Source organism: Pogoniulus pusillus, chromosome 20 (genome assembly GCF_015220805.1).
Source record: "Pogoniulus pusillus isolate bPogPus1 chromosome 20, bPogPus1.pri, whole genome shotgun sequence".
Lineage (NCBI taxonomy): Eukaryota > Metazoa > Chordata > Aves > Piciformes > Lybiidae > Pogoniulus > Pogoniulus pusillus.
Genome location: NC_087283.1, coordinates 19,513,380 through 19,539,340, shown reverse-complemented (window position 1 = coordinate 19,539,340; position 25,961 = coordinate 19,513,380). Strand labels below are relative to the sequence as shown.

The 25,961-nt window shown below is 47.7% G+C and overlaps 1 protein-coding gene across 1 annotated transcript in view; it reads right to left on the bottom strand.

Annotated features, from left to right (window-relative positions):
• The window catches only part of NECAB2 (N-terminal EF-hand calcium binding protein 2), a 93,757-nt gene that overhangs the window by 32,541 nt on the left and 35,255 nt on the right, over window positions 1-25,961 (bottom strand). The window contains exon 3 of the mRNA XM_064160465.1: window positions 13,421-13,529. Within this exon, the coding sequence (XP_064016535.1) occupies window positions 13,421-13,529 (109 nt within the window). The remainder of the gene's footprint in view (window positions 1-13,420; window positions 13,530-25,961) is intronic.

Sequence of the window (25,961 nt, the reverse complement as noted above, 5' to 3'; positions counted from 1 at the left end):
ACTAACTAAGCAGAATATAGTCATGTTCAAGCTCAACTTTAGCTGAAGGAATCATTAAATCTGCCTGTCTTACACAGTTCTTCCTGCACAGTAGAGGCCACATCCAATTGATCCCTTCCCAAATCAAAAATGAGAAGGGGAGGGGGAACAAACCAACCAGAAAACCCCAGCTTTTTTGTTTCAGGCCTTTGCCTTCCAGCCAAGAAAGCTGTAACATGGAGCAATACAACCTCACATCCCTAACCTTGCTGTGGATGTGCACCCTTTGAATTTACTTTCCAAGGCAGTTAGATACTTTGAGGATCTTCTGTTTTTCACTCAGGAAAGAGAAGTTTGGGCCAAAGATGAAAGTTCAGCTTTCAACCTAGAGCATCCTCTGAAAGATCAGAGGTCAAGCCAAAAACTAATTTGGCCAGCAGAAAGGCTGCTCATTGCTCACCACCCACCAGCAGTTAAGGAGGCTGGGATCATCTGGCCAGATAAACATCTTGGCAACGGGGAGATGCTATTTCCTGCTGGCTCACATCCAGCTCTTTCAAACAAGAGAAGTCCTCAAATCCTGACACTCCTCCCTCATACATGGGAGTTTAAAGAGCAACAATCATGCTGTGAGAGCATCTCCTCAGTGGGCTTAATTAATTGGCCCCGAGAGTAATTACTGCCACACGCCCAGCAAGAGGAGGTTGCCCAAGAGTAATCACTGTGCCTCCTGCATAATCCAGGGAAACACATTTCTCCCCCAAAACCCCACCCAAAGTAAGATGTGCTTTGATGAGCCAGTGAGGATCCCTGGGAAGTCACATCTTGGCCTTGCCATGTCCCTGAGCCCAGGTTCTCCAGCAAAGGGACTTTTATCAGTGTTGGCCCTGTGCTGACTATTCTGCTGCTCTTCCATCAGTTCAAAGCACTGCTGAGGTATTTTTCTTCTCCACCTGCCTTTCTTGTTGTCATCTTTCAGACTGTCTCCCAAAGAATGGTGAGGTGATAACACCAGAGAGAGAGGACATTGCAGTGGATGGCAAACAGCCCAGGAATTATGAGCTCAAGCTGAGCATCATTGGGTGCAGTAAGAAGAGTGTGGTCAAGGGAGGTTCTCTTCTCCTCTATTCTGCCCTAGTGAGACCACAGCTGGAATACTGGGTCCAGTGCTGGGCTCCCCAGTTCAAGAGAGACAAGGAACTGCTGGAGAGAGTCCAGAAGAGGCTACAGGGATGCTGAAGGGCCTGGAGCTGCTCTGGGAGGAGGAAAGGCTGAGAGCCCTGGGGCTGTTGGCTTGGAGAAGAGCAGTCCTAGAGGGGATCTGATCAATGCTCAGCAAGAGTTACAGGGTGGGAGGCAATAGGATGGGGACAGACTCTTTTCAGTGGTGTGCAGGGATAGGACAGGAGGCAATGAGTACAAACTGGAAACTAAGAGGTTCCATTTGGACACGAGGAAGACATCTGTGAGAGTGCTGGAGCCCTGGAACAGACTGCTCAGAGAGGTTGTGGAGGCTCCCTCTCTGAAGAGATTCCAGTCTGCCTGGACATTGTAATCCTGGGCAGCCTGCTGTGGGTGTTTGGACTGGATGATCTGCAGAGGTCCCTTTCAACCCCTACCATTCTGCGATGCTGTGATCCCAGCAGCCAGATCTGTGGGTGGGTGCTGATCTCTCACACAACCCTCAGGTTTCAGGTCCAAAGCTCCAGCTGTATCGATTCAAGTCACACCAACACTTTGTTTAAGCAAATCAGCATTTTCCAACGGAAAAAAAAAAAAAAAAAAAAAAAAAGAAAGAAAGGTATTTCTGGAAATTTCCCACCATGATTATTTGCTTTAGCTTTTACCAAGCAATCTCAGTGCAGCACGGGTCTCACAGAGTGCACCAGGAGCCATTCAAGATTCAGCATGGCAAAGCTAAAGTTGTCCTCATCCAGCATCGGGACCTAGGGTGGGATCTACTGGCTCCTAGAAGTGGCACCATCCAGTGATGGTCCAGCTACTAGTGACTAGAGCCATGCAGAGGTCCCTTCCAAACAAAGTGGCCACAAGTCTATGGTCCAGCACTTCTCCCTCTGTTTCCTGGCATCCTCCTTTCCCAAGGCAGTGCTCAGACTTGCTGCCATTACCGTGTTTCTCCAGGTTTCTCTTCAGTTATAGAGAGAAGCAGAAAAGGTATCTCAGAGTGTGAAAGATACTGTGGAGGAGCAGAGCATGAAATTCCCTTCTTGTGTCCCAGCTCAGCCGAGGTGTCCCAGACTCTCCCAACAGGAGATGCAATCAAAAACATAATGGCATTTAGGAAGTTGCAAATACATCAAAGTCTCGTCTTCGCAGTGCATTTCTCATGCAAATAACTGCCTGAGTGTGCTGCTCAAACACCACTCAACACCTGATCAGCTTCAGCTGAAGATAATAGTCCTTTTTCTTGGGCAGATGAAAGGTTTGCATCAGCAGCCACACTGCTTAGCGGCTTCACCAGCACAGAAAATGGAGCTCTGTCTGAAATCATGTTCTACTTTTATTTCCATCTTCTATTCATCACTTCAGCTTTGCTACAAGGCTTCAAATGAGCATGGAAACAAATTATCCTCTAGCATTAGACACCTGCAAAACTATTTTCATCTAGGAAAGACTAAAAACCAACATGTGCAGCTGGAAAGTGTCATTATATCTGATGATACAGCTTCTAGTCCCAGCAGCAACAGCACTGTGTTATCTCTGCACCTCAGAAGTGGAAATGTACATCCAGATGCCTACTAAGGGGCCACAGATGGTCACTCCTGATCATTAGTTATGGAACTCAAAGAAACATTTTCACACAAACCCAGAGTGAGAGGAATGATTCCAGGCAGATCAAGAGAGATATCAAATACTGGATGGCAGCCAGGAGATGAATTATCTCTAATTCTAAAGAACTAAGCAACTTTTTCAAGCCCTTCACTGTATTTTTCTGCAGAACCCTAGAAGCTACCCAAGCACCTCCTTCACTTACCCACCCTCTTTAAAAAACAAACCAAGCCCCTCAAAAAAAAAACAACACAAAACCCCTCAAAATGGTACAAAGTAAAAAAAGGACTTCCAAAATCTGTCACATGCAAAGAAACAGCAGAAACCATATGGCAGGGTCAGCCACAGCAGAAGGGCATTCAGCCAGCTACAGCTTCCAAGGACCCAGGCAGACAAATACACATAACATATGTCAGCTTTGGCTTTAGTTTCTCTAGCCATGGCAAGCTGTCCCCTGGAGCCCACCTGGCTCTTACTTTAAAGGATGGTCTTTATCTCCTGCCAAATGTCCCTGCTTCCTGCATGAAATGGATTGTCTTTTGTGACCTGTTTCAGTAGGAGTAAGGCAAAGGTTGGTGTACTGACACAGGCACTCTTGCCCTGCAGAATTAGACTGAGGATCACCCAGTAGGAACTCCTGGGTCAACACCCAATTCCATCACCCAGCAGAAGCTCCTCATTCAGCTCTGCCTTTTCCAGCAGGGCAAGGAGCATCACTTACAGAAACAGAACTGTAGAACTCTTTCAGTTGGAGGAGACCTTTCAGATCACCAAGTCCAACCATCAACCCAGCATCACCAGGCCACCACCAAACTCTAGTCCCTCAGTACCACACCTACACAGCTTTTCAATCCATCCAGGAACGTGGACTCCACCACTGCCCTGGGAGACCTGTTCCTGGGATGGATCACAGGATGTTAGGGGTTGGAAGATACCCCCATAGGTCACTGAGTTCCAACCCCCCTGCCAGATCAGGACCATAGAATCCAGTGCAGGTTGCATGGACATCTAGACAGGGCTGGAAAGTCTCCAGAGAAGGAGACTCCACAACCTCTCTGGGCAGCCTGTTCCAGTGCTCTGGGACCTCTAGTGTCAAGAAGTTCTTCCTCGTGTTGAGGAGGAACCTCCTGTGCTGTAGTTCATACCCATGACCCCTCATCCTATCACAGGGTGCAAATTGGGACTGTCAGAGGAGGCAGGGTGTAAGGTTCACAAGCAGATCTGCTCACCAACACCCTTCCCACCATGACACAAGATGTGAAGTTCAGCTGGGAGTAGCCTTCATCCCTCCACAACGAGGTGTCTGCATTGCAAAGACTATTGCAGCTCTGATTGCAAAGGAACAAGGGCAGAGAAAGTCCAGCACAGTGAGCACTAGATACTAATTCCTTATGGATTCATTGTGATGCTGAATCCCACAGGTGGGTAGCACAGTCCAAAAAAGCCTGGACCTGCTCCAAAAAGCCTGCAGCAGGCAAGTGCAGATGTCTTGTGTGGCAGCGTGGTGCAGGAGGGCAGATGCCACAGCAGTCAGCAGGAGAGCTGTGATGGAAAAAAGGCTCTTCTCTCTTCAGTCACCTGCAGCATGATTGTGTTGTGCTTGTAGCCACAATAAACCTCATTAAAACGATGCAAAGAGGCTATTAAAGACAAACTCGGAAGGCCCAAACCATCAAAGCTGAGGTATGGATGCAGCAGCCAGCTGTGATCCCATCTTGGCTGCTGCTGTTCTCCTGGCAGAGCCCCTTACCTCCACCACTGTTTCATACTCATTGTGGTCCTTGATGAAAGGCTTTTCCTGTGAATTTTCCTGAGTTTGGAAAAGGGAAACCTCTTCCCCACTGATAGGGAGGGCTCAGCAGCCCCTGTGAGTGACCCCACCAGCTCCTATGGCCCATGGTCCTTGTTCCTGTGCACAGAGCATATATGCAAGCCCCATTGGGGCATGCTTGGGCTTCACTTGGTGGTAAGTCCTGCTAACAGCAGCATTCCTGCATCTGCTTGGGTAGCCAATAAACCATCATGGGCACTTTGTCTGGGAAGGGTTGATTAAACTCTGCTGATTTGGAGAACAAGTTAACCATGGCACAGCAATGTGCCTTGTGGCCAAGAAGGCCAATGGGATCCTGGGGTGTATTAGCAAGAGTGTGTCCAGCAGAGCAAGGGAGGTTCTCCTTCCCCTCTACTCTGCCCTGGTGAGACCTTATCTTCAATACTGTGTTCAGTTTTGGGCTCCCCAGTTTCAGAGGGACAGGAATCTGCTGAAGAGAGTCCAGTGGATGGCTATGAGGATGATGAGGGGACTGGAGGGCATGGCTTATGAGGAGAGGCTGAGGGACCTGGGGCTGTTTAGTCTGGAAAAGAGAAGACTGAGATGGGATTTGATAAATGTTTATAAACATCTGAGGGCTGGCCAGAGGTGGGGGGACAGGCTCTGTTCACTACTCACTGCTCTCTGGGATAGGACAAGGAGCAATGGATGGAAGCTGCAGCACAGGAGGTTCTGCCTCGACACAAGGGGGAACTTCTTTACTGTAAGGGTCCCAAAGCACCGGCAGAGGCTGCCCAGAGAGGTTGTGGGGTCTCCTCTGGAGACTTTCCAGGCCTGTCTGGATGTGTTCCTCTGTGATCTGTGTTAGGATTGTCCTGCTGAGGCAGGGGGGTTGGACTGGATGACCCCCTTGGGTCACTTCCAACCCCTAACATCCTGTGAGCCTGTGATTTGTACTGCTCTCTTCCTGCAGGGCAGCTCTCAGGGAATCAATACCTACCACAAAGATGGAGACCATTACAACATAACACATCATTTGCCTCCTTTCTCATTTTTAAAGACTCCCACTTGCTGCTATATTTCAAGGCCAGTTCAGCTCCTCTCTCCCTTGGCAAACTGATTCTGCAGTCACACTTACAAAGCAGCATCAGATCCTCCCCAGCTCCAGCCTGCCCTGCACTAGCCTCCATGCAGCCTCATTCCCTACCTACAGCTGCAGGTACAGCTCAGAAACAGCACAATGAAGACCCTGCCTCCTCTGAAAGTCTCAAGCTGCAAACCATTCCTGATGCAGAACAGATGGTTTGTTTCATCAGGAGTTTCAAAACAACTCAAATAATTTCCATGCAGTGAAGGATTTGACTGAACAAAACACCCAGCTCTAATCATCAAGGGCACCAGGAGCAGTGGCTGAACGTGGCTGAAAATGAAACAAATCATCTGGGTGCTGCTGGAAAACACACTCTGGGCTCTTGCTGGTTGGAAATAAATGTCACTGTGAGAAGAGCACTGGGGCAATAAACTGGCACCCGTGGAGAGCCACATATTTACTTGTTCATTCAGCAGCAGCTGCAATATGGCATCCCAGGCTGTCAGCTGGTGCTAGAGCATCTTGCTTCAGCACACAGAGCTGCACCTGGGGTCCAGGTACTGCTGATGAGCTGAGCATCAGCAAGGCTCACAAAATGGTCTGGGTTGGAAGGGACCTCTAAAGGTCAAAGAGCCCAATCCTCTCTGCAGTCAGCAGGGGCATCATCAACTATATCAGGCTTTTCACCTGGGGCCTTAACCACCTCCCTAGGCTACCTATTCCAGTGCTCCACCACCCTCATAATAAAGAACCTGTTTCTAACATCCAATCTAAATTTGCTCTTCTCTAGTTTGAAGCCATTGCCTCTTGTCACTGCACAGATTGGAGTGATAGGATGAGAGACAATGCTTTGAAACCAGAGCAGGGTAGAATTAAGTTTGACATTAGGAGAAAGTTCTTTACAATGAGGGTAGTGAAATAGTGTAACAGATGGCCCAGAGAAGTGGTGGAGGCTCCATCCATGGAGACGTTCAAGGCCAAACTTTATGGGGTTCCGAGCAACCTGATCTAGTTGGATATGTCCCTGCTGAGTGTGGGGGGAGGCAGGAGGGTGAGCTGGACAAGATGACCTTCAAGAGTCCTTTCCAAAGTGATTGGTTCATAGAATCAGTCAGAGTTGGAAGGGATCACAAGGATCATCTAGTTCCAAACGCCCTGCCATGGGCGTGGTCACCTCACACTAGATCAGGCTGTCTACAGCCTCATCCAACCTGGCCTTAAACACCTCCAGGGATGAGCCTTCCACCACCTCCCTGGGCAACCTGCTCCAGAGTCTCACCACCCTTATGGTGAAGAACTTCTTCCTAACATCCAGTCAAGTCAGAAATCCCTGCACTCTATTGCCTGTGTTCTCACAAACCTCTTTGTTTCTCAGGCATTCTTTTCTCCTACCACTAAAAAAAGCTCTCCCCAAATGCAGTCCCAAGGCAGGCAGCTTATCCTGCTCACCTAGCAGCAGCTGGGCATGTCAGCTGCTGGATGGTGGTGTCCAATGTATAGTTAGCCAGAAAAAAAACAAAACAAAAGCCCACACAGATTAATTTGTAAGACTGGAGATGAACCAAAATGCTGCAGTCTCTTTGAATGCCTGCATGACTCAAACACAAGTGGCTGATTACAGCTGAAAATCTTAGTCACTTTTGTGGGCTTCATGCAAGACCTTAGCATCATTTCACTGCCTGGAAAATCTCTGGTAATAGAATCACACAGGTGGGTTCTGTCGAAAAGGATCTTTAAAGGCCATCAAGTCCAAAGCCCCTAAAGTCAGCAAGGACATCTATGTCTAGAGCAGGTTACTCAGCACCCCAGACAACCTGACCTGCAATGGTTTCCGGGATGGGGCATCTATCATCTCTCTGGGCAACTTGGGCCAGTGTTTCACAGCTCTCAGTGTCAAACATTTCCTCCTCCTCTCCAGTCTGAATCTCCCTCTTTCAGCTTAGCCATCACACCTTGACCTGTTGCAACAGGTCCTGGTAAAATATCTGTCTCCAGCTTTCTTAGAGGCCCTTCTAAGTATCAAAAGGATGTAAGAAACTCTCCCTGGAGCCTTCTCTTCTACAGGCTGAACAATCCCAACGTTCTCAGCCTGGCCTCACAGCAGAGGGCTTCCAGCCCTCCCAGCATTGCTGTGGACATTCTCTGGCCATGCTCCAACAGGTCCATGTCTCTCCTGCTCTGAGAGCTCTAGAGTTGACCCCAGCACTGCAGGTGGGGTCACAGCAGAGGGACAGAATCTCCTCCCTCCACCTACTGCCCACACTGCTGAGGATCAGCCCAGGACACAGCTGGGTCTGGGCTGGCAGAGCATGGTGCCAGCTCATGTGCAGCTTTTCATCTACCAGCACCCCGTAAGTCCTTCTTTACAGAGCCTTCATTCCCCACCCTGGATTGGTACTGAGGATACAGAATGGCCTTGCACAATCTGAAGAAAAAGAAGATAAGCCTAGTTCCAGGTAGAAAATTCTCCAGTGTGATACTTCTCCTCCCTGTCCTCCACACCTAGCTCCAATCTGCTTTGCTCCCAGTATTAAACAGGCCCCCTCTGGGGAGCCTGCCTGGGAAAACACCTGGGAAACACGATTAGAAACAGAAAAATGTTCTCCAATGTTCCTTCAAACAAGTTTTTGTGCTGGTTCTCCAGCTTTGTGTTTCTGCCAATGACCTTCCCAGGGAAGGATTTGCTTTTAACACCCTTTCCTTTGTTGAGCCTGAGATGTTTTGTAACTCTAGCAGCACACAGCAGCTTTGGCACCAAGCGTTTCTTCACTTAAATGAAAAGTAGAGCAGAGGATAGCATAAAAGGCATATCAGCACAGAGAAGATTAAGCCAGGACTCACAAAACATCTTCCACAGCAACAGAAAGAACAAACCCCCCCAAATGCCCACGCTCTCAAGAGCCAGGAATTAAAGCTAGACATATAATTTCTGTGCAATCATTTTGTCCCTTTCAGAAGGGACAAGAACTATCTCTTGAACCATTTAATCAACGTCTCAGCTGATTATACCATCCACAGTTTGTTTCCTGGAGAGCTAATTGAGAACATTCAGCATTCATAAAAATAAAGATGGTTGCAATGGACACATCCATTTTCCACGGCCTGGGCTTCAGCTCTCGGGTGGATCTGCCACTTCACCTGAGCAGGTTTGCAATGCAAATAGCCAAGATTAGGGCAGGGCAGTAAAACCAGGAGATAAAAAAATACTTCATCATCATTGTTTCACACTATCTGTTCAACTTTCAGAGGGCTGGACTGCAGGAGCCTAGAGAAAATCATGGGCAGCATGAGCTAGAGCCCACCCAGACTCCACCACAGAAACTCAGAATGGCAGGGGTTGGAAGAGAGTTCTGGAGATCATCTAGTCCAGTCCCTCTGCTAAAGCAGAGTCATCCACAGCAGGTTACCCAGGATCACAATGTCCAGACAAGGAGACTCCACAACCTCTCTGGGCATCCTGCTCCAGAGCTCCAGCACTTTCCCATCAAAGAATGTTTTCCTCCTGTTCAAACAGAGCTTCCTGTGTTCCAGTGTGTGCCTGTTGCCCCTTGTGATATTGCTGGACACCACTGAAAAGTATCTGATCCCATCCTCTTCCTCCCCCACACCTTCTAAATATTGATAAGCAGTGAAAGGGTCCTTCAGCCTAAGGAGACTGTTTGCTTCCTATCCCTCATTAGCACTAACCCAACCAACAGCTTCTCCTGCACAGTGAGCAGCCAGTGACATGGAGACTTTTGCCTCCATTTGCAATGCTTCCATCAGCCTTAGGTAAGTGCTGCTCAGAGCTGGGCCCTGGGGAGCAGCTGTTCCACTGTGCCAGACCAGGGCTGAGACTCAGGCAGCTTCACTTTGCCCTTCTGAGCAGCTCTACTTGGGACTGCAGGCATTTAAACACCCTGCACAGAGCCAGTTATACCCCATCCCCCTGCAAAACCCCAGAGCTCCCATCATGCCCACACTGGCACTGCAGGTCTCTTGAAAGGCTGGAGCTGGATCCACGGCTGGAAGCAGCAGGGCTGTGCCAATGTGATGCTCCCCAGGCTGACATGCTCCACTTCACAGTGGGACTAATTAGTGCAGGCAGAGAGGCTCATCAGCATCATTTCCTGCTTCAAGGGTGGCCATGCACAGCTGTACCTCCCTAGCTCTGGGGCTGCACACAGGTAGCTGCCATGACTGCATCCACTACATCCCTGTGCCCCAGAGTGACCCCAAATAATTCTCTCTGGTATCTGAGCAGCTGAGGGGGCTGGGAAGAAAAATAGCTCCATGTTTCCAAGGAGAATGTTGTTCAGCATCCAGTGGTACACAGTCAATTTTCCCATCCATTCCCCATCATCATCCCCTCGGCCCAGCTCCCCTCTCCCAGGTGCTAGGGAGGGCAGGAGGAGGCACAGGGCTGAACATGGTGCAGGTTGGAGAGCCTCATCGACTGCAGTTCTCTGTCTGTCACAACCCTCTGGCAAAAGCAACAGCCTGGGGAGGCTGTGAAGGGCTTCTGAGGAGAGATATCACTTCTGTTCACCATCCTACACACACACTCTTACCTTTCCTAGCGTCTGCCACCAGAGAAAAGAGCTCATTTAGAGAGAGGGGGGAGGAAAAAGTGAAGCAATTAAAAGAATAGCTCTAAGCCTAGGGAAGAGATAACAAATGACAGAGCAGCAGAATGCTAATGCCATCTTCTTGGCTCCTCGTGGAGGGACCTGTACAGCTCGTTGGAGAAGTCTTGCTTCAGTGAGCAGATCTCTCCCCAAAGGATTGTCCTCTGCAGCAATGAAAAATGTACAAGATGGAAAAGCATTTTTTTTTCCTCTAAATCCCCTGCCAGAACTAAATTTGCTTGGCCAACAGCCACATCTGACCTCCTGCTGCTGTCACAAGGACTTGGAGGTGCTCCTTCCTTCCTTCTGAAGGGATGCAGAGTGACTCTTAAGTGCTGGCCCAGGGAGCTTGAAGAAGATGGGAACTGTCTGTCAAACCAAGCAAGTCTCATGCAGTATCACAGTCACATCTCTAAAGGGTCTCATCCAGTCATTTGTGACCCCAAAACTTGCCTGACTTGCCATTTGCAGTGACTTTTTCCTTTCTGAATTGATGTGTATCATTAGAATAATTAAGAAAAGGCATAGATAACTCTGCCAAGAGAAGAGAATTTCCCAGGTGAGCACTAACCAATGTTTTCTCAAGCCCTGTTCTGCCACTAAGCCCAATCTATGTCTATTTAAATACGTGTCTCTCCATATCACACACATAATTTGTGTGGTTCTAGTAGCACTGGTATTAATAGCAATGCATAATTACCTCCCCCATTAATCTTCAGGCAGCTCCCCACACAGCCCTGCTGAAACCTCTTGAAATAGCAGCTGAAACCACTGGTGTAAACCCACCTAGCAACCATCTTGCTTCTGCCTCCTGCTTCAGCAAAGAGGAGGGCAGGAGGACAGCCAGTGTGAGTAACAGGGAACAAAACACCACTTGATCAGGGTTTTGAAGCAAGCCCAACAAGAGAGGTGATACATTTTGCATGCTCCTGCTGCCAGATGATAAACAACCAGCAGTGATGAGACTTACAGCACAGTATTTCCACCCCACCATGGATGGAGAGTTCTCATACCTGGTAACAAAATCCCAGGATGGGTGTTTGGAGCCCAAGCCCAACACTCCACGTCATGGCCCCCCTAGAGACCCTTCCCAGGCAGTCAAGAAGGAACTAGATGATCTTTAAGGCCCCTTCCAATCCAAACCATTCAGTGAAGGAGCTTCATTAATGTCCCTAGGCTACTTAGGGGGGATCTCATTTCAGCTCAGCATCCTCCTAAGCACACCTTGCTGACAAGGAGGTGTTTCCCTGGGGAGAATGTGATGCCCAAGAAAGAAGCACACACTGCCAGCAGCAACACAGCTGCTCTTGCAGATGTAACCAACCTCATCTTCCCACTCCTGTGCCCAGCTTTTCCGCTTTCCTCCAACCTTGGTGATACTGTGATACTGTGAAAACTTTTCCCAATCAAGTCAAGAAACCAGTACAGAGATTGATTTTTATCTGCTCCAGCAAGGCAGTTCCCTGCTCCTAAAAATACACCAGGAAATTGAATCAAGAATGTGTAATTTGGCTGGTAACAGCAATTACTAATAATCAGCAGGAGCATCATTTTCATCATTTTCTGCTCTAGCTGTAACATAACTTCCAACAGCAAACTGTGTTTTGCACATGAAACAAACACAGTGGGCAACATGGGAAAAACACAGAGATAAAAAGGACTGTCAAAAAACAGCCCTGAAAAAATAAACTAAGGCTCTTCCTATGTCTCCTTGTGAAGTGGAAAAATGAAAGCTCCACTCCTCTTGCTTGGCAAGCAGCGCTCAGTATTGCAACCCTGGAGCTCAAACATGCTGAAGGAAGAAGGAAGGATCCTTTCTGCCCAACCTCCCAGCAACCCAGTGAGTTACTGTGTGGAGAAGTGAAGACAGGGCAAAGTGAACAGAGGAAGCACAACCTGTAAGAAGATGCTCAATGCAGAACTACAGTCAAGCAAATCACTCATTTCACTGGGAGGAGCATAGAAGGGAGCTCAGCTCTGGAATAGCTTTTTTTGAGACTGGGAGCTCTTGCAAAAGAGAAAAAAAAGAGGCATATTTTCTTCCCCCAGTTTGATAGGTTTGCTGTAGATGGCTATGCTTTCCAAATCAATAAACAAGTGCCAATTCCATGCCAAGATTTAACTTGGAAGGGTGATCAACTCATTGCTTTTCCTTCCAGCCAAGAACGGTGGATGCCACGCTGCTGTGTGCAAGCTTCAGCCCCTAAAGGGTATTGATGACTGGATTAAGCAGGCTTGGCAACAGAAAAACATCACTGGTTTGTGAGAGCTCTTGCTCACACTCAGGAGCTGTTCAGTGACACCCTTCTTGCCAGCAGCACAGTCGTGTGACATTTAGAAGGGGCACATTTTCTCTCTGGCCGCTTTAGAAGACATCCCTTACAAAAGCTCAGAGCTGCAGATTCCTCACAACCCCCCCAAGCCAAAATGAACTGCAGACCCATTTTGAGAAGGCCAGAAGAAATATCCTCACACTCCAGGTGTATGAATCCTTTCAAAGGCCAGATGAAGGCTGAGAAGCTCAGGCAGTGCTATCAATTCCATCAGCACAGAGGCAGGTGAGCAGCCAAGTCCCAGAGCCAAGAGAGAGCCCATCTGGGAGCTCACTAAACAGACCCACCAAGCACAGGGCTCTATCTAGCACCCTTTGAAGAAGAGAAACCACAAGAAGGAGTGGGCAATCACTGCACTGAGGGGAGCATTTTGGGTGGAAGGCAAAGCAGTGTGGTCCAAGTGCAGGGCATACAGAGAGATCACAGAGAGACATGACCATAGATCATTCCAGTTTGTTGTATGGAAAAATAGATGAGCAGGACTATGCTCATCAAGATTGACACCATTACCTCTTCTAGCACAGTGAAGCTTTTAGATAAAATGGAAAATCTGAGGAGCCATTTAGATGCCCTCAAGGGTAAAATGAACCATCATTACAGATGCCAGAAAGAATAAGTTGCACTAAAGAAAATGGCTTGGAAAAAGAAATACAACAACCCACCAAGGTGAATGAATTCATAATGGTCAGCACAGTGAGATAGAAACCAAGCAGAAATGGAGACTTTGCAAAGTTTTGCAATGCCAGTGGCCTCCCTGCAACATCTGTGGGGTTGGCTCTCTGCTCCTGCACACCGCTGCCACAATCCAAAAGCTCTGGAAAGCAGAAGAGTGTCAGTACAAGGAACTTACTTGGTGTTGTCCGAGTCAATGGTATGAAAGAGCTTCTCAAGTTCTTCTTCATTCAGTGTCCCATCAGAAAAAAAGGCCTGGAACTCCTCCAGGGACAGCTTCCCATCATCTGCAAACAGCAACACAGTTGTCATTAAGAAATGGGCAAAACAAGGGCAAAGGCACTGCAATTCAAGAGTTATGTTTGAATTTAAAGACTCAGACCAAAACTATCTCAAAGCCCTTTTCACAACTGGCTCTCAACCAATGCAAAGCTCACCAGCCACAGGGTGAGACCTGGCAGCACTGAAGCCAGGTGGAGCTTCCTCACTCCTGACTGTGGATGCACTGGCCATTAGCACTCACTGAGCTGTTAACTCAGAATATGACTCAAGGCTAAGGAGCTGAAGCCACCAAGCTTCACCCCACAACAGATTTACATGTCAGAAGTTCTGCAGCACGTTTTGTGCCATATGTTCAGATGATGAAGGTGCTACTTGAGGGATGTGTAACCAATAGGCAAAGCCTGGAATTAATGATGGAGCCAGCAGTATCTTTGGTCATCTCCATCCAGCTGAACCTTGTCCAACACAGTGCAACTCCCAGCTCTGGACAGAAATGCAAAATAGCAGCTACCAAGCATAAACAGGACACATCTTGCTTCAGTTGCCAACTGTTTGATCACAAGGACTGTGTCACCTTAACATTTCGCCTTTGCTCCTGAAGGGACCTGATGACGCACAGAGTCCATCTGCCCAGCCAAAATGGGTACAGCTTGCTGGGTGCCTTCTGACAAACCTTCCAGCATGCAAAGGTTTAATCATGTTCTCCTAAAGATGAACTTGCACTAATTTCATCAGTAAATCCCAAGCTCATCCTTGAATATTTCTTTTGATAGCAGCTCAGAGCAGAAGTGCCCAGCTCCTTTAAGACCTCATTTCAGACCTCACTGTATGAACTCTTCCTGCAGTGCTCAAGGGACAGTGCCTCTGGTCTCCACTCAGAGACTGAAGAACAACCTCCAGGTTTGAAAATCTGGCCATACACTTTATTATACTTACTATTTTATGTATTATCCCCAGCATTAATTGAATACTAGACCTGCTACAGCCTGCTTAAGTGCTAAAGAGCAAATTCACAAGCAAAGGGATAGAAAAAAGAGTCCTTTGCAACTTTTGGCTTACCACTCAACTGTTAAATCTGGAGCCATGTACTTTAAAACCACACCTGGAACCATGAATCATAGAATTGTTTTGGTTGAAAGAGGCTTCTAAGATCCCCGAGCTCAACAATCAACCCAAATGCCACCATAGCCATTGAACCATGTCCCCAAGTGCCACATCCACAGGTTTCTTGAATGCCTCCAGGGATTGTGACCCCACCACTCATCTAGGCAGCCTGATCCAGTGACTGACCATTCTCACAGGAGCAAAGCTGGTCCAACCTAAATCTCCCCTGGCACAATTTCAGGCTGTTGGAGGAATCACTTGATACTAGGGAGAAGAGACTGACCTCCACCTCACTCCAACCTCCTTTCAGGGAGTTGTAAAGAGCAATGAGATGTCCCTTCAGCTTCCTCTTCTCTAGGCTAAACAACTCCAGTTCCCTCAGCTACTCCTCATAACACTTGTTCTCTATTGCCTTTAAATGAGGAAGACCTGAAGAAAGCTCCAATGAAGAAACTTAGCTATAAGGCAACATGAGAGAGAAAAAGAATCTTTCAAGAAACTTTCATTGGCCTCAATCTTTTCATTCAAAGCCCTGAAACTCTACTCTGGTAAACAGCAGTGCCTGGTGGGAATAACTGTCCTTGGTCAGGTAGTACTTAGAGTCTCTCCATTCATACCCACAGAAGAGTCACAGGTTGGAAATGCTGCAGGAGAATGTATCATTTATTAATCAAATCAATTGTAAACCCTGTTGCTTCTCTTTCAGGAAATGATGCCAGAGGACAAAATTAGCCAACTTACCATAATGTGTCAATATTTCTTCTCCAAGCTCAATAAGTCTGCTGTTCCTAAAGCATACATGCACTGCCAATTGCTAACCCAGTTTCCTTTCCCAACAGGGAAAGTTAGACCGGTGATAAATTGAGTCTGAGATACCCATTTAATTGGCAATTACAAAAGCAACACAGAACAAACTCTGCAGCAACACTGGGTGAAAAGGGTGGCATTGGCAGAGCCCCACAATGACTACAGAGAGTGCCCAGCTGCCTGCATTGTGTTTCGCTGTCCCTTCCCCAAAGCCTGAGCTCTTTGCAGCAGGCAGGGTGCAGAATACCAATGCACAGCTCAGAGGATGGATCCCGGATTTGCTGGCTGATCACAGAAAACTCAAGCATTTGCACTTCAAGTCCCTGTCGCCTGAAGCATCCCGCCAGTGTCACCTGGAGGCTGCCCCAGTGGTGCCGCTCTTGCTGAAGGAGAAAAAAAAGCTGCCCAGAGCAAAAGCTCCGTTCGTCCCCTCCTCCTCGGCACTACTGGATGAGAGCATTGCCCCCCAGCACTCCTACCTGCGCAGGATCCTAGGTAAAATCAAGGTTGGGTTTCTCTGATCCTGACTGGCAGTGAATATGTACCTTCAAGCACCAAGATCAAAAGGATAATGGCATTTCTATCCCATGAGGTCTAAACAGCTTTTTATTTGGAGTGCAACTCCTGTAAACCTTAAGTCAGTTCCTATTCACCTTGAAACTGTCCTTCCACTCAGAGGGCTGGCAGAATTCGTGGAAACATGGAATCATAAAATGCTTTGGGTTGGAAAAGACCTTAAAGATCATCCAGTTTCACCCCCCCTGCCATGAGCAGAGACACCTTCTGTTAGCTCAGGTTGCTCATCCAACCTGGCCTTGAACATCTCCAGGAAAGGTATTTCCGCAGCTTCCCTGGGCAATCTGTTCCAGAGCCTCACCACCCCTGCTTGTAAAGAATTCCTTTCTAATCTCCAGCCACATTCCCAGGAAAGTCACAGAAAATCACTGGGAAAGTGAAACTGCAAAACTCAAGTGGTTGTTTTCAGAAGGGCATTTTAATCTGGATTTACACTTTGCTCACTTCTGAGAGGCACAAAAGTGTTTCTAAGTTAAAACAAAAAATCTTTTCCCCTCATCTGCTTTAAGTCTTATAATTTGTCTGTCATACTCTTGCTTGAAGTTTGGGGTTTTTTATTTGCTATGTGCCAGGCTGCATTTTTGCTGCAGCTTCTGAAGTGTTCATGTTTAAAATCTGTGCCAAAATACTGCACTGGTTCCCCTCAAAGTCACAAGTACCAAGGACCATGGTGGGTAAGAGCACTAAAGACCAACAGCACACGTGCCAGTTGGTTTTCTGGCATTAGCCCAGGTGATGGAAGGAGGTGGATGAAGAATCTAGAAGAAGGAGGAGGTGACAGTAAATTTAATGTCAGGTTTACTGTCTTGAGATGCCACAGATCTGGTTCTGGAGGATGATGAGATTAAGAGCAGCCCTGCAGTAAAGGACTTGGGGGTACTGGGGAATGAGAAGCTGGACATGAACCTCAATGGGCACTTGCAGCTGCATCAAAAGAATGGCCAGCAGATGGAGAGAGGTGATTCTGCCACTCTGCAGGTGTCCCTGCCCATGGCAGGGGAGTTGGAACCAGATGATCCTTGTGGTCCCTTCCAACCCTGACCGCATCTGCAGTGCTGGGTCCATCTCTGGAGTCCCCAACGCAAGAAGGACACAGACCTGCTGGAGCAGGTCCAGACAAGGGCCACAAAGATGATCAGAAGGCTGGAGAATCTTTTTTGTGAAGACAGGCTGAAAGAATTTGGGCTGTTCAGCCTGGAGAAGAGAAGGGGACATACAGGAGGGCTGGAGAAGGACTGTTTAGAAGGGCTTATAGTGAAGAGATGAGGAGCAATGGTTTGAAACTGGAGCAGGGCAGATTTAGGTTGGACATTAGGAGGAAGTTCTGCAAAATCAGAGTGCTGAAATATAGGAATAGGTTACCCAGAAGCATTCAAGGTCAAATCTGATGGGGCCCTGAGAAACCTAATCTAGTTGGAGGTGCCCCTGCTCACTGCAGGGGGGTTGGCCAAGATGACCTTCGAGGGTCACTTCCAACCCAATGCATTCTGTGATTCTGTGGTCGACCTGAGGCAGGAGTTTCAATCAACTGTGCCTGAGACTTTCACCTCCCAACAAACACACAGCACAAAGTGCAAGTCAGCCTAAAGCTGGTCATTTTTTAAAACAAGCTGCAATAGCTGTCTGCAAGCACACAATGTGAAAGCCTTCCCAGAGGAAGGAGATAATGCTTGAGCTACCTATCTCTAATCATGAAACATCCTGGAAGCTGCAGGCTGCTGAAGCTCAACATGAAAGGAAGACCTTGGGTTGCTTAGGCGATAAGGAGAAGCAGATTAGGATGGGATTCAGCAGTCAAAATTAAACTGGCACGAAATCCTGGGCAAGGAGGATTGACCACAACATTGCTGACACCAGGTCCACCTGCCCATGTGTGATGTGATAAGAGCTGGTAGAGATGCTGTGCTTCAGGACTAGCCTTATCAGGACAGTCACATAAGAGCAAGCCATGGATAAGGCTTCAAGAAACCTCTTTATTACTGAATGCTTCTGGGCTCAACAGATCCAAATTCTCCCAATGAACTCTCAGGAGTGGCAGCATCAGTTGGTTCAATCTCCCCCCATGCCCTGCCCTGTAGAAGCACATGTGGGGAGCCTCAACCCTAGGGAGCTACTTCTGATAGGAAGGAATAACAGAAAAATTGAGATTCCACACCAAATGTCACTGAACAAAATCAAACTTCCATCAATTTTATGATCTAGAGAAGTCTCTGCACCTTTCTTCTGGATGAGCACACTAAAGGCAGTCAATCTTCTTTTGCCTGCTCTCCCTCCTCCCTACAAAGCCAGTACCTGAATCCAACACCTAAGCTGGCAGCAAGGACGAATGCCACCAGCTAGAAATTGCCTACACTGGTGCTGATCAGCGGAGAGAAGAAATAATCAAGTCACAGCTATTCCACCATCATTTCCCCCTCAGACAGTAATCTTCATTTTACTCTTCAAAATAATTCAATCATAGGCAAGGACCAAAGCAAATTACTGACCAGATAAAGTTATCAAAGTTAAAGCTAACTGAAGAGAGAAGGATATAACAGAGAACACCAGAAAGCCCTGGCTGGGATCTTATTATTGCTCCATTTGCAATCTGAGAAGCATAGAGGTGGCTCTTATGCCTCATAACCTGCATAATCAGGCTGTTCATACCCACTAACGCAGCCAAGAGGGGGAAAAATCAACCTCAGATCAGAAATCAGCCAAAATAGAGGATATCTGATGACTGAGTTTGGGGAAATTCACTCAGTGATACAAAGAGCTTAAAGCATCTATAAAAGGAAGTCACTGTTCTGAGCCTGAGTTTGCTAAATCCCTTTTCAATTACAGGAGGCTGAGACTGGTCATATATTTTCTATCTATATTAAGAATATATTTCATTACTTATTTCATTACTTATTTTTATTGCTTGAGGAGTTCTAAAGTGCTTTAAGCCCCACTTAGTGTGCAAGTGCCAACAGAGATATGGGTAAGCAACCTGGAATTCATTGTGGCCTGTGAACAAAAACAACAGCTGTGATTTTCCTTCTTCCTTGGGGGTGTCTGTCTGCAGGGAGAATGGGGAGTAGCTTCTACCCTCTGCCCCCTCAGAAGGCAGCAGGAGGAACTTGATTCATTTAAATGATGCTGAATATGGGCTTGAGTTTTCAGCTCTGGGCTGTTAGGAAAAACTACCTCTGGGTCCACAGGTCTGATCTGTGGTGGCTCTGAAAGACACAGACCCATTAACTGCAAGAACACAAAACACAGACTCATGGAGTGCTAGGTTGGAAGGGACCCCAAGGACCACCTGCTCCAATCTTTCTCGGTGATAATATAGTTGAAATGAGCTGGCCCAGCACCCTGTCAAGATGAGTCTTAAAACTGTCCAAAGGAGAGGACACCACAGCTTCCCCTGGAAGATGATTGCAGTGCCTGACTGTTCTTGTGGGGAAACATTTTCTTCTGGAGTCCAACGGGAATCTCCTCAGCAGGAACCTGTTCCTATCAGCCCTTGTCTTTACCATGGCACTCCTTGTGAAAAGGGAGTCTCCATCCTCCTGGTAGCCACCCTCTATGTACTGGTACATGGAAGTAGCCCTTTTAATGGAGGTTTGAAGCTGCAAAACCTGTCTCAAAGGCTGGATGTTCTCCAAGTTCAGGCAGCTGGACTCATCTGCTGCAGTGGAACTGCAGCACCTAGGATGTCCTGGGCAGGCAGTCCATCACTTATTGTCCCCCTTCCCTGTGCCGGGGCTCCAATTGTAACACAGATCCTTCTAGAGGTAGTGGGAACTGCAACCCCAGAGTCAGCTGCCAGGAGAAGTTACACTTAATAAGGCAAAGGATAAGGGAGCAGACAGGCTCCTTAGGCTGCAGAAAGTAATGTCCATTGCTTTTCCTAAAGGGTAGGGGGCCAAGAGGATGAGGCCAGACACTTTTCAGCAGTGCCCAGTGATATCACAAGACACAACAGACACGAATTGGGACACAGGAAGTTCTGTCTGAACAGGAGGAAAAGTTTCATTGCTGTGAGGGTGCTGGAGCCCTGCAGCAGGCTGCCCAAAGAGACTGTGGAGTCTCCTTCACTGGAGAGATTCCAAACCTGTCTGGACACTGTGATCCTGGGCAACCTGCTGTGGGTGATCTTGCTTTAGCAGAGGGGTTGGACTGGATGTTCTCCAGAGGTCTCCTCCAATCTCACCATTCTGGGATTCTGGGATTTTCAGAAGATGGGGCTGGGGTGATAGGTTGGACTGGATGATCTTGGAGGTCTCTTCCAACCTGGTTGATTCTATAATTCTATGATTCTAAGAATTCAACATGGGGATTTTTAGATCATTTATTTTCATCTAGATATCTATCAGGACAGGATGAGTGTCTTAATCTCCATCATTTTAAACTGTGGCTTTGGAAATGCTGCCAGAAGGTCCCAGATCAAGCTTGCTGAGCTGACACTCCTGTGAGGGTCATGGGCCACGTGCCCTGCACAGCATTGCACAACCTTTCTGCTGATTGCATTTCATGATCCACTCCCAAAGCCATCTGCAGCTCCTCTGCAGCCAGATGAAAATTACCTACCCACTTTGACTCTGGTAGGCAGGGAGTTGTGCAGGAGTGATGTGGCACATTTTCTCCTAGTCTTTTCTGATGACTCTACCTTTTTTCCCCCTCTGGTTTCCCAAATAATTCTCACCCTGCTGTAATGAGCTGATTTAAACAGGGATGGGGTGGGGTGTTTTTGCATTCACCCAATATATTGATTTTGGCTGTTTCAACACAGCTATTTAGGAATGGCTTCCAAAGAAGCTGTGGGGATCAGACTACCCCAAGGTGCAAACAGCCTGGGTAGGTTCAATGCAATTGGGCAAACAAACAAAAAAATACCCAAGGCTTTAGAAGGGGATTCAGACAGAGATGCCAAACAGCTTTCTCAATCAGCAATTTATCCTACAGAAAACAGGAGGTAACCTGTTTCAGGTTTCCTCTTGCTAATTAGGTTTCTTCTCTTGCAGTCTCAAGCAGAAAGGGATGTCAGCAGCTGGTTTCTATACCTTTGCTTCACGTTTGTGATGGCACAAGGGAAACAAGAAGTCAGCCCCTCCATGTGCTGCCTCTCTGCAATAATTAATATAACCCACAGGTGACTGGGACCCCGAGACACTTTGTGCAGGAACATGTTGGTCTGGATCAGGGCACACAGGTGGGAAAGCATTCAGGAAAACAAACCATAGCTTGCAGTTTAAGGTCAGAAGGAAGGCAGCCCAGCTGGACACACACCAAGGGCATTTACTGGTCAGCAGGGTAGAACACAGGAGACCTCAGGGGTCCTCTAGGCAAAATACTGTAAATAGACTGCATAGAATACATACATAAAGAGATTGTGGACATCCATTCCCTCACCCACAGAGGAGACCTCTGTTTCCAAGCTGTTGCAGGCATCAGCAGCCCCAGCTTAGCTCCAGACACACGACTGCCACTGCCTCTCAGTTGTTTTTCATCTTAATTGACCTCAGCCTGTCTCCTTTATATTGTGTGCTATTAAATGCTTGACTGACTTTGAACAACCACAGCTTTTTAGCACCTTCGATTCATTTGCCCATCCAAAGCATTTCCCCAGCAAGAACGAGCCACCACTGCCCAGCAGCACACTCCTGGGCAGAGCTTGCAGCTTCTTAACCTAAACAGCCCAATTCTCTGTCCCAAAGCCTTTGATGCTTCATGTGCTCCAACATCAGCCTTACTCTCTCTGCACTTACTCAGCTTCACCTGAGCTCCTTCTCCATTAATGTGCCTTCAGAATCTTCTCTCCCCATGCTTCTCTTCTTGTTTGCCTTTTTGAACTGGGATGGTGGATGCAGTCATACAAAATTAGGCTTTCTGCTTCAGAGAAGATTGTGTGGAGAGAAGTGGCTGTCAGATTACCAACCTTTGATCCCTGTCACATGATCCCCCAAATTGCTGTTCATGACTCAGGCAGCCTTGTTGCAGACTGCTTCTTCTGAAAGGCTGCATTGCAAAACCACCAGCAAGCTGTCCACCACCAAAACTCTGATCAAAGCACATGAGCCTCTCTAAACGTTTGCTCTAGAGGAGGACTAAAACACCAAGACAGCACAGCTTGTCAGTAATAAGAGAACACTCAGTGCCCCTGGGCTCCCAGAGCTGTTAAACCTGCCTTCATAACTTCCTCCTGCCATTTAAGGTAAAATTCTCCCAAGGAGACCTTGTTAGAAGAGAACAAAACTTGCCTCCTGCAATGCCCTAAAAAACAACTATTCTGCATGGGAAGTGCTACAAACCAGGAAAGGGATGTAAAAATTAATAGTGGGAGAAAAAAAAATGATGTTTGGATAGGTATATTAAAATACTAAATAATAGAGCTGCTATTTTCTTATGCAACAAAGAGTTCATTTCTATTCATCAGCAAACCACAGTGCTAGTTGTAACCCCCTGCAAGGTTAAGCATTTCTCTCTATGCACAGTTGAGGTGGCCTGGGAATCACAGAGAGGTTTGCTGCTGAGCCCTGCCATCATCAAAGCAGAAGAGTGGGTTTAGTTGAGAGACTTTTCTGCAGTTCCCCACACAGACATCAAAAGCTGTGCATGACTTCAGGCTGTAGCAAGGCTCTCACTCCTGCCATGCCATAGTTCTCCAGGTGCATCACAGTGGATATGCTGAAAGACAGAAAGCTCAGCATGATGGGCAGAGGTGAAGAAGCAAGGCAGCACTCATAGAATCATAATGTTGCTCTGGATGGAAAAGACCTCCAAAATCAGGTCCAACTGTCAACACAACACCACCATGGCCATTAAACTGTGTCCCAAAATGCTACATCTACATGGTTTTTGAACACCTCCAGGGGCAGTGGTTCCACCACCTCCCTGGGTAGCCTATTGCAATGCCTGGCCATTCTGGGAGGAAAGAAATTTGCCCTAATATCCAACCTGAATCTCCCCTGACACAATTTCAGGCCATTTCCTTTCATCCTATCACTTGATATTAGGGAAAAGAGACCCAGCCCCACCTCACTACAGTTTCCCTTCACATGGTTTTAGAGAGCAGTAGTGTCTCTGCTCAGCTGCACTCCAACAGGTCCATGTCTCTCCTGTTGTACTGCAGGTGGGGTCTCAGCAAAGTGGAGCAGAGGAACAGAATCCACTCCCTTCACCTGCTGACCCCATGGTGGGGATGTAACCCAGGACATGGTTGTCCTCAGGGCCATGAGTGCACATAGCTGGCTCATGTCCAAATGCCAACAGCAGAGCAAGAAGTGAAAATATTGGCACCACACTGACCTCCTCTGCCAAACTGAACTCCTGGCTTCTGCTTGAGGACACCTAAGAGGAGAGATTTAGAAAGGCAAGGCATGTGCTTTTGCACCCTGTCCTGCCTGGGGATGTGTTAGCTCAGACATTCAGGAACACGCCACTCCTAGTGGACTGATGGCGTGGAAGACTTCAAACTTGATCATTAAACTTTGCCAAGACATCATGAAAAGTGAGCCTGAGATGATACACAGGAAAGCTGCAATCAACCAGCCAAAGCAGAGGCCAACAACACTACCTCCAGTACACCCTGGCTCTGCAACAGCCTCTTCAACTCAGATTTCTTGGACAGATCAGAAACAGGCACCAAACAGCCCTAATCCCCCTCTGCTCCTCATTAACCAGCCACTCTCATTGCTTTTTCTCCTCCAGAGTCCAGATGAGCATCTCAGAGGGTCAGAGCAGGGTTTGTATTGGCCTCAGATCATTACACTTAGTACTCAGCTTTAAAGGGGGAAAAAAAGGCAAAAGCTTGAGCAGAAGAGGAAAAATCTATGGAAATACATTTCTCTGACAAGTGTGGTCCTGGTGTGGCCAGGGTGAGGACCTCCATGGGCTTTGGGCTGTTCTCTTTGGAGCAGCACCACCCTCAATCTGGACACAGCACAGCTCCTCTGCCAGCAGAGCCAGTATTGCTGCCAGCTCCTTGGTGACTGGCTCAGAGGAGATGGCTGGTGCCATACCATGGTGCTCACCTCTCCCACCCAAGGACAGCTGGGGCAGGAGTCTTGGGTGGCATTTCAGCTGCTGCCCTCTCTGGGGAGTCAAAAAAACTCACCCTATAAACTCTTGTTTGATTTCCTATCTATGAGAACAGAAGTTGCATTTCACTTTAATTGCAGCTTAGTATAGAAGTGGGAACCAGCCTCCTGGGTGCACAACTGCACCAGGTCCTGGTGGGATGGAGGGTGAGGGTTGAGTCACCCAACCATGAGCAGGTCTGAAACCTCATCTGGCTTCTGTCAGTGGCAGCAGTTAGGCCATGATTTTGTTCCCCCCTTGTAAAATGAGTGTTATTCTGTGTTTAGTAAGACACTCTCAGCAGATGGAAAGCTCTAAATGGCCTTTTTCTCCCACTGATAAGAGGAAGGCAGCGGCACTGGGGCTGCTTTGATGCGATAGCCACTTGGAGTTGTTGTCTGTTGACAAATTAGCAGCAAATTACTGTGGATTAGAGAGCTACAAACTCGATGCTTTCTGCAGCCCCACGGAACAATATCCAGGCTGTGCTGGCAGAAGCAGCAGTTTTCCATTCAGCTAGCAAGCTGTGCAGAGATGAAGACAGCAAATGAAACCAACTCACAGAGCAGATCCCTCATTTGCATTCTCAGAAAGCAGAAAATGTTACCCAACTGCATTACCCTTTGTAGCATGCAGGACACAAGCTCCTTGTGCCAGGACTGACAAGAAGGTGCGTGAATGGCAGATCAGAACCTGTGTATAACTTCTTCCTTGGCTTAACCCCTGGGCAGTTAGGCCAGGCAGAATCCTACAATGCTGATCTATTCTGTTTCTCAAGAGTCAGCAGGCTCAAAATTCCCCTTGAAAGAAAGTTGCAGGCTCTAAAGAAAGTGACTGCTCATCCTCAGTGGTCCCTCTCTAAGAAACTTCTTTGCCAACAGCCAAATCTCCTCCAGAAACTTCTATTTTTGGGTAACCTTTGCTTCAGGACTTGGCATCAACGAGAGCTAGAGCTATCTCTCCCCATGAGATGATCCTGTGAGTCTTCAGCACTGTCCAGACAGGCTCCCAATAGGTTTCAGACAAGGAGAAGCCAAGCAAAGTCTGGCCCATAATGTTATGCTCCTTCTTAATAAAGCTTCTCAATGTCTCATTTATTTTCTCAGGGAAAAAAAAGTAAGCTCTGTGCTTAGTGTCCTCAGCTATTTGGCCAGGACAGGAGCACAGAATCACAGAACCTTAGAGGTTGGAAGTGACCTCCAGAGACCATCAAGTTCAACCCCCTGCCAAAAGCAGGAATGCATCCTGGCAGGTTTTGAAAGTCTCCAGAGAAGGAGACTCCACAACCGATCTGTGCAGCCTCTTCCAGGGCTCTGTCACTCTCACTGTAAAGAAGTTTCTCTCCATGTTGAGGTGGAACCTACTACATTGCAGTTTGTAGCTGTTGCTCCTTGTCTTGTTGCTGCTGACCAATGAAATGAGATTGACTCCAGCCACTTGACCCCCACCACTCAGGTGTTTGCACACACTGATGAGATCTCCTCCCAGCCTTCTCCAGACTAAACAGCCCCAGGGTTCTCAGTCTCTCTTCATAGGGGAGATGCTCAAGTCTCCCAGTCACCCTCATGGCTCTCCACTGGACTCTCTCTAGCAGGTCCCTGTCCCTACTGAACTGAAGAGCCCAAAACTGTGGCCTTTCAGTATCTGAAAGGGGCCCTACAAAAATCTGGGGAGGGACTTCTTAGGATAGCAGGTAGTGACAGGACTAGGGAGAATGGAGCAAAGCTGGAGGTGGGGAGGTTCAGCCTGGATATGAGGAGGAAGCTGTTCAGCATGAGAGTAGTGAGAGCCTGGAATGGGTTGCCCAGGGAGGTGGTTGAGGCCCCATCCCTGGACACGTTCAAGGCCAGGCTGGATGAGACTGTGGGCAGCCTGCTCTAGGGTAGGGTGTCCCTGCCCATGGCAGG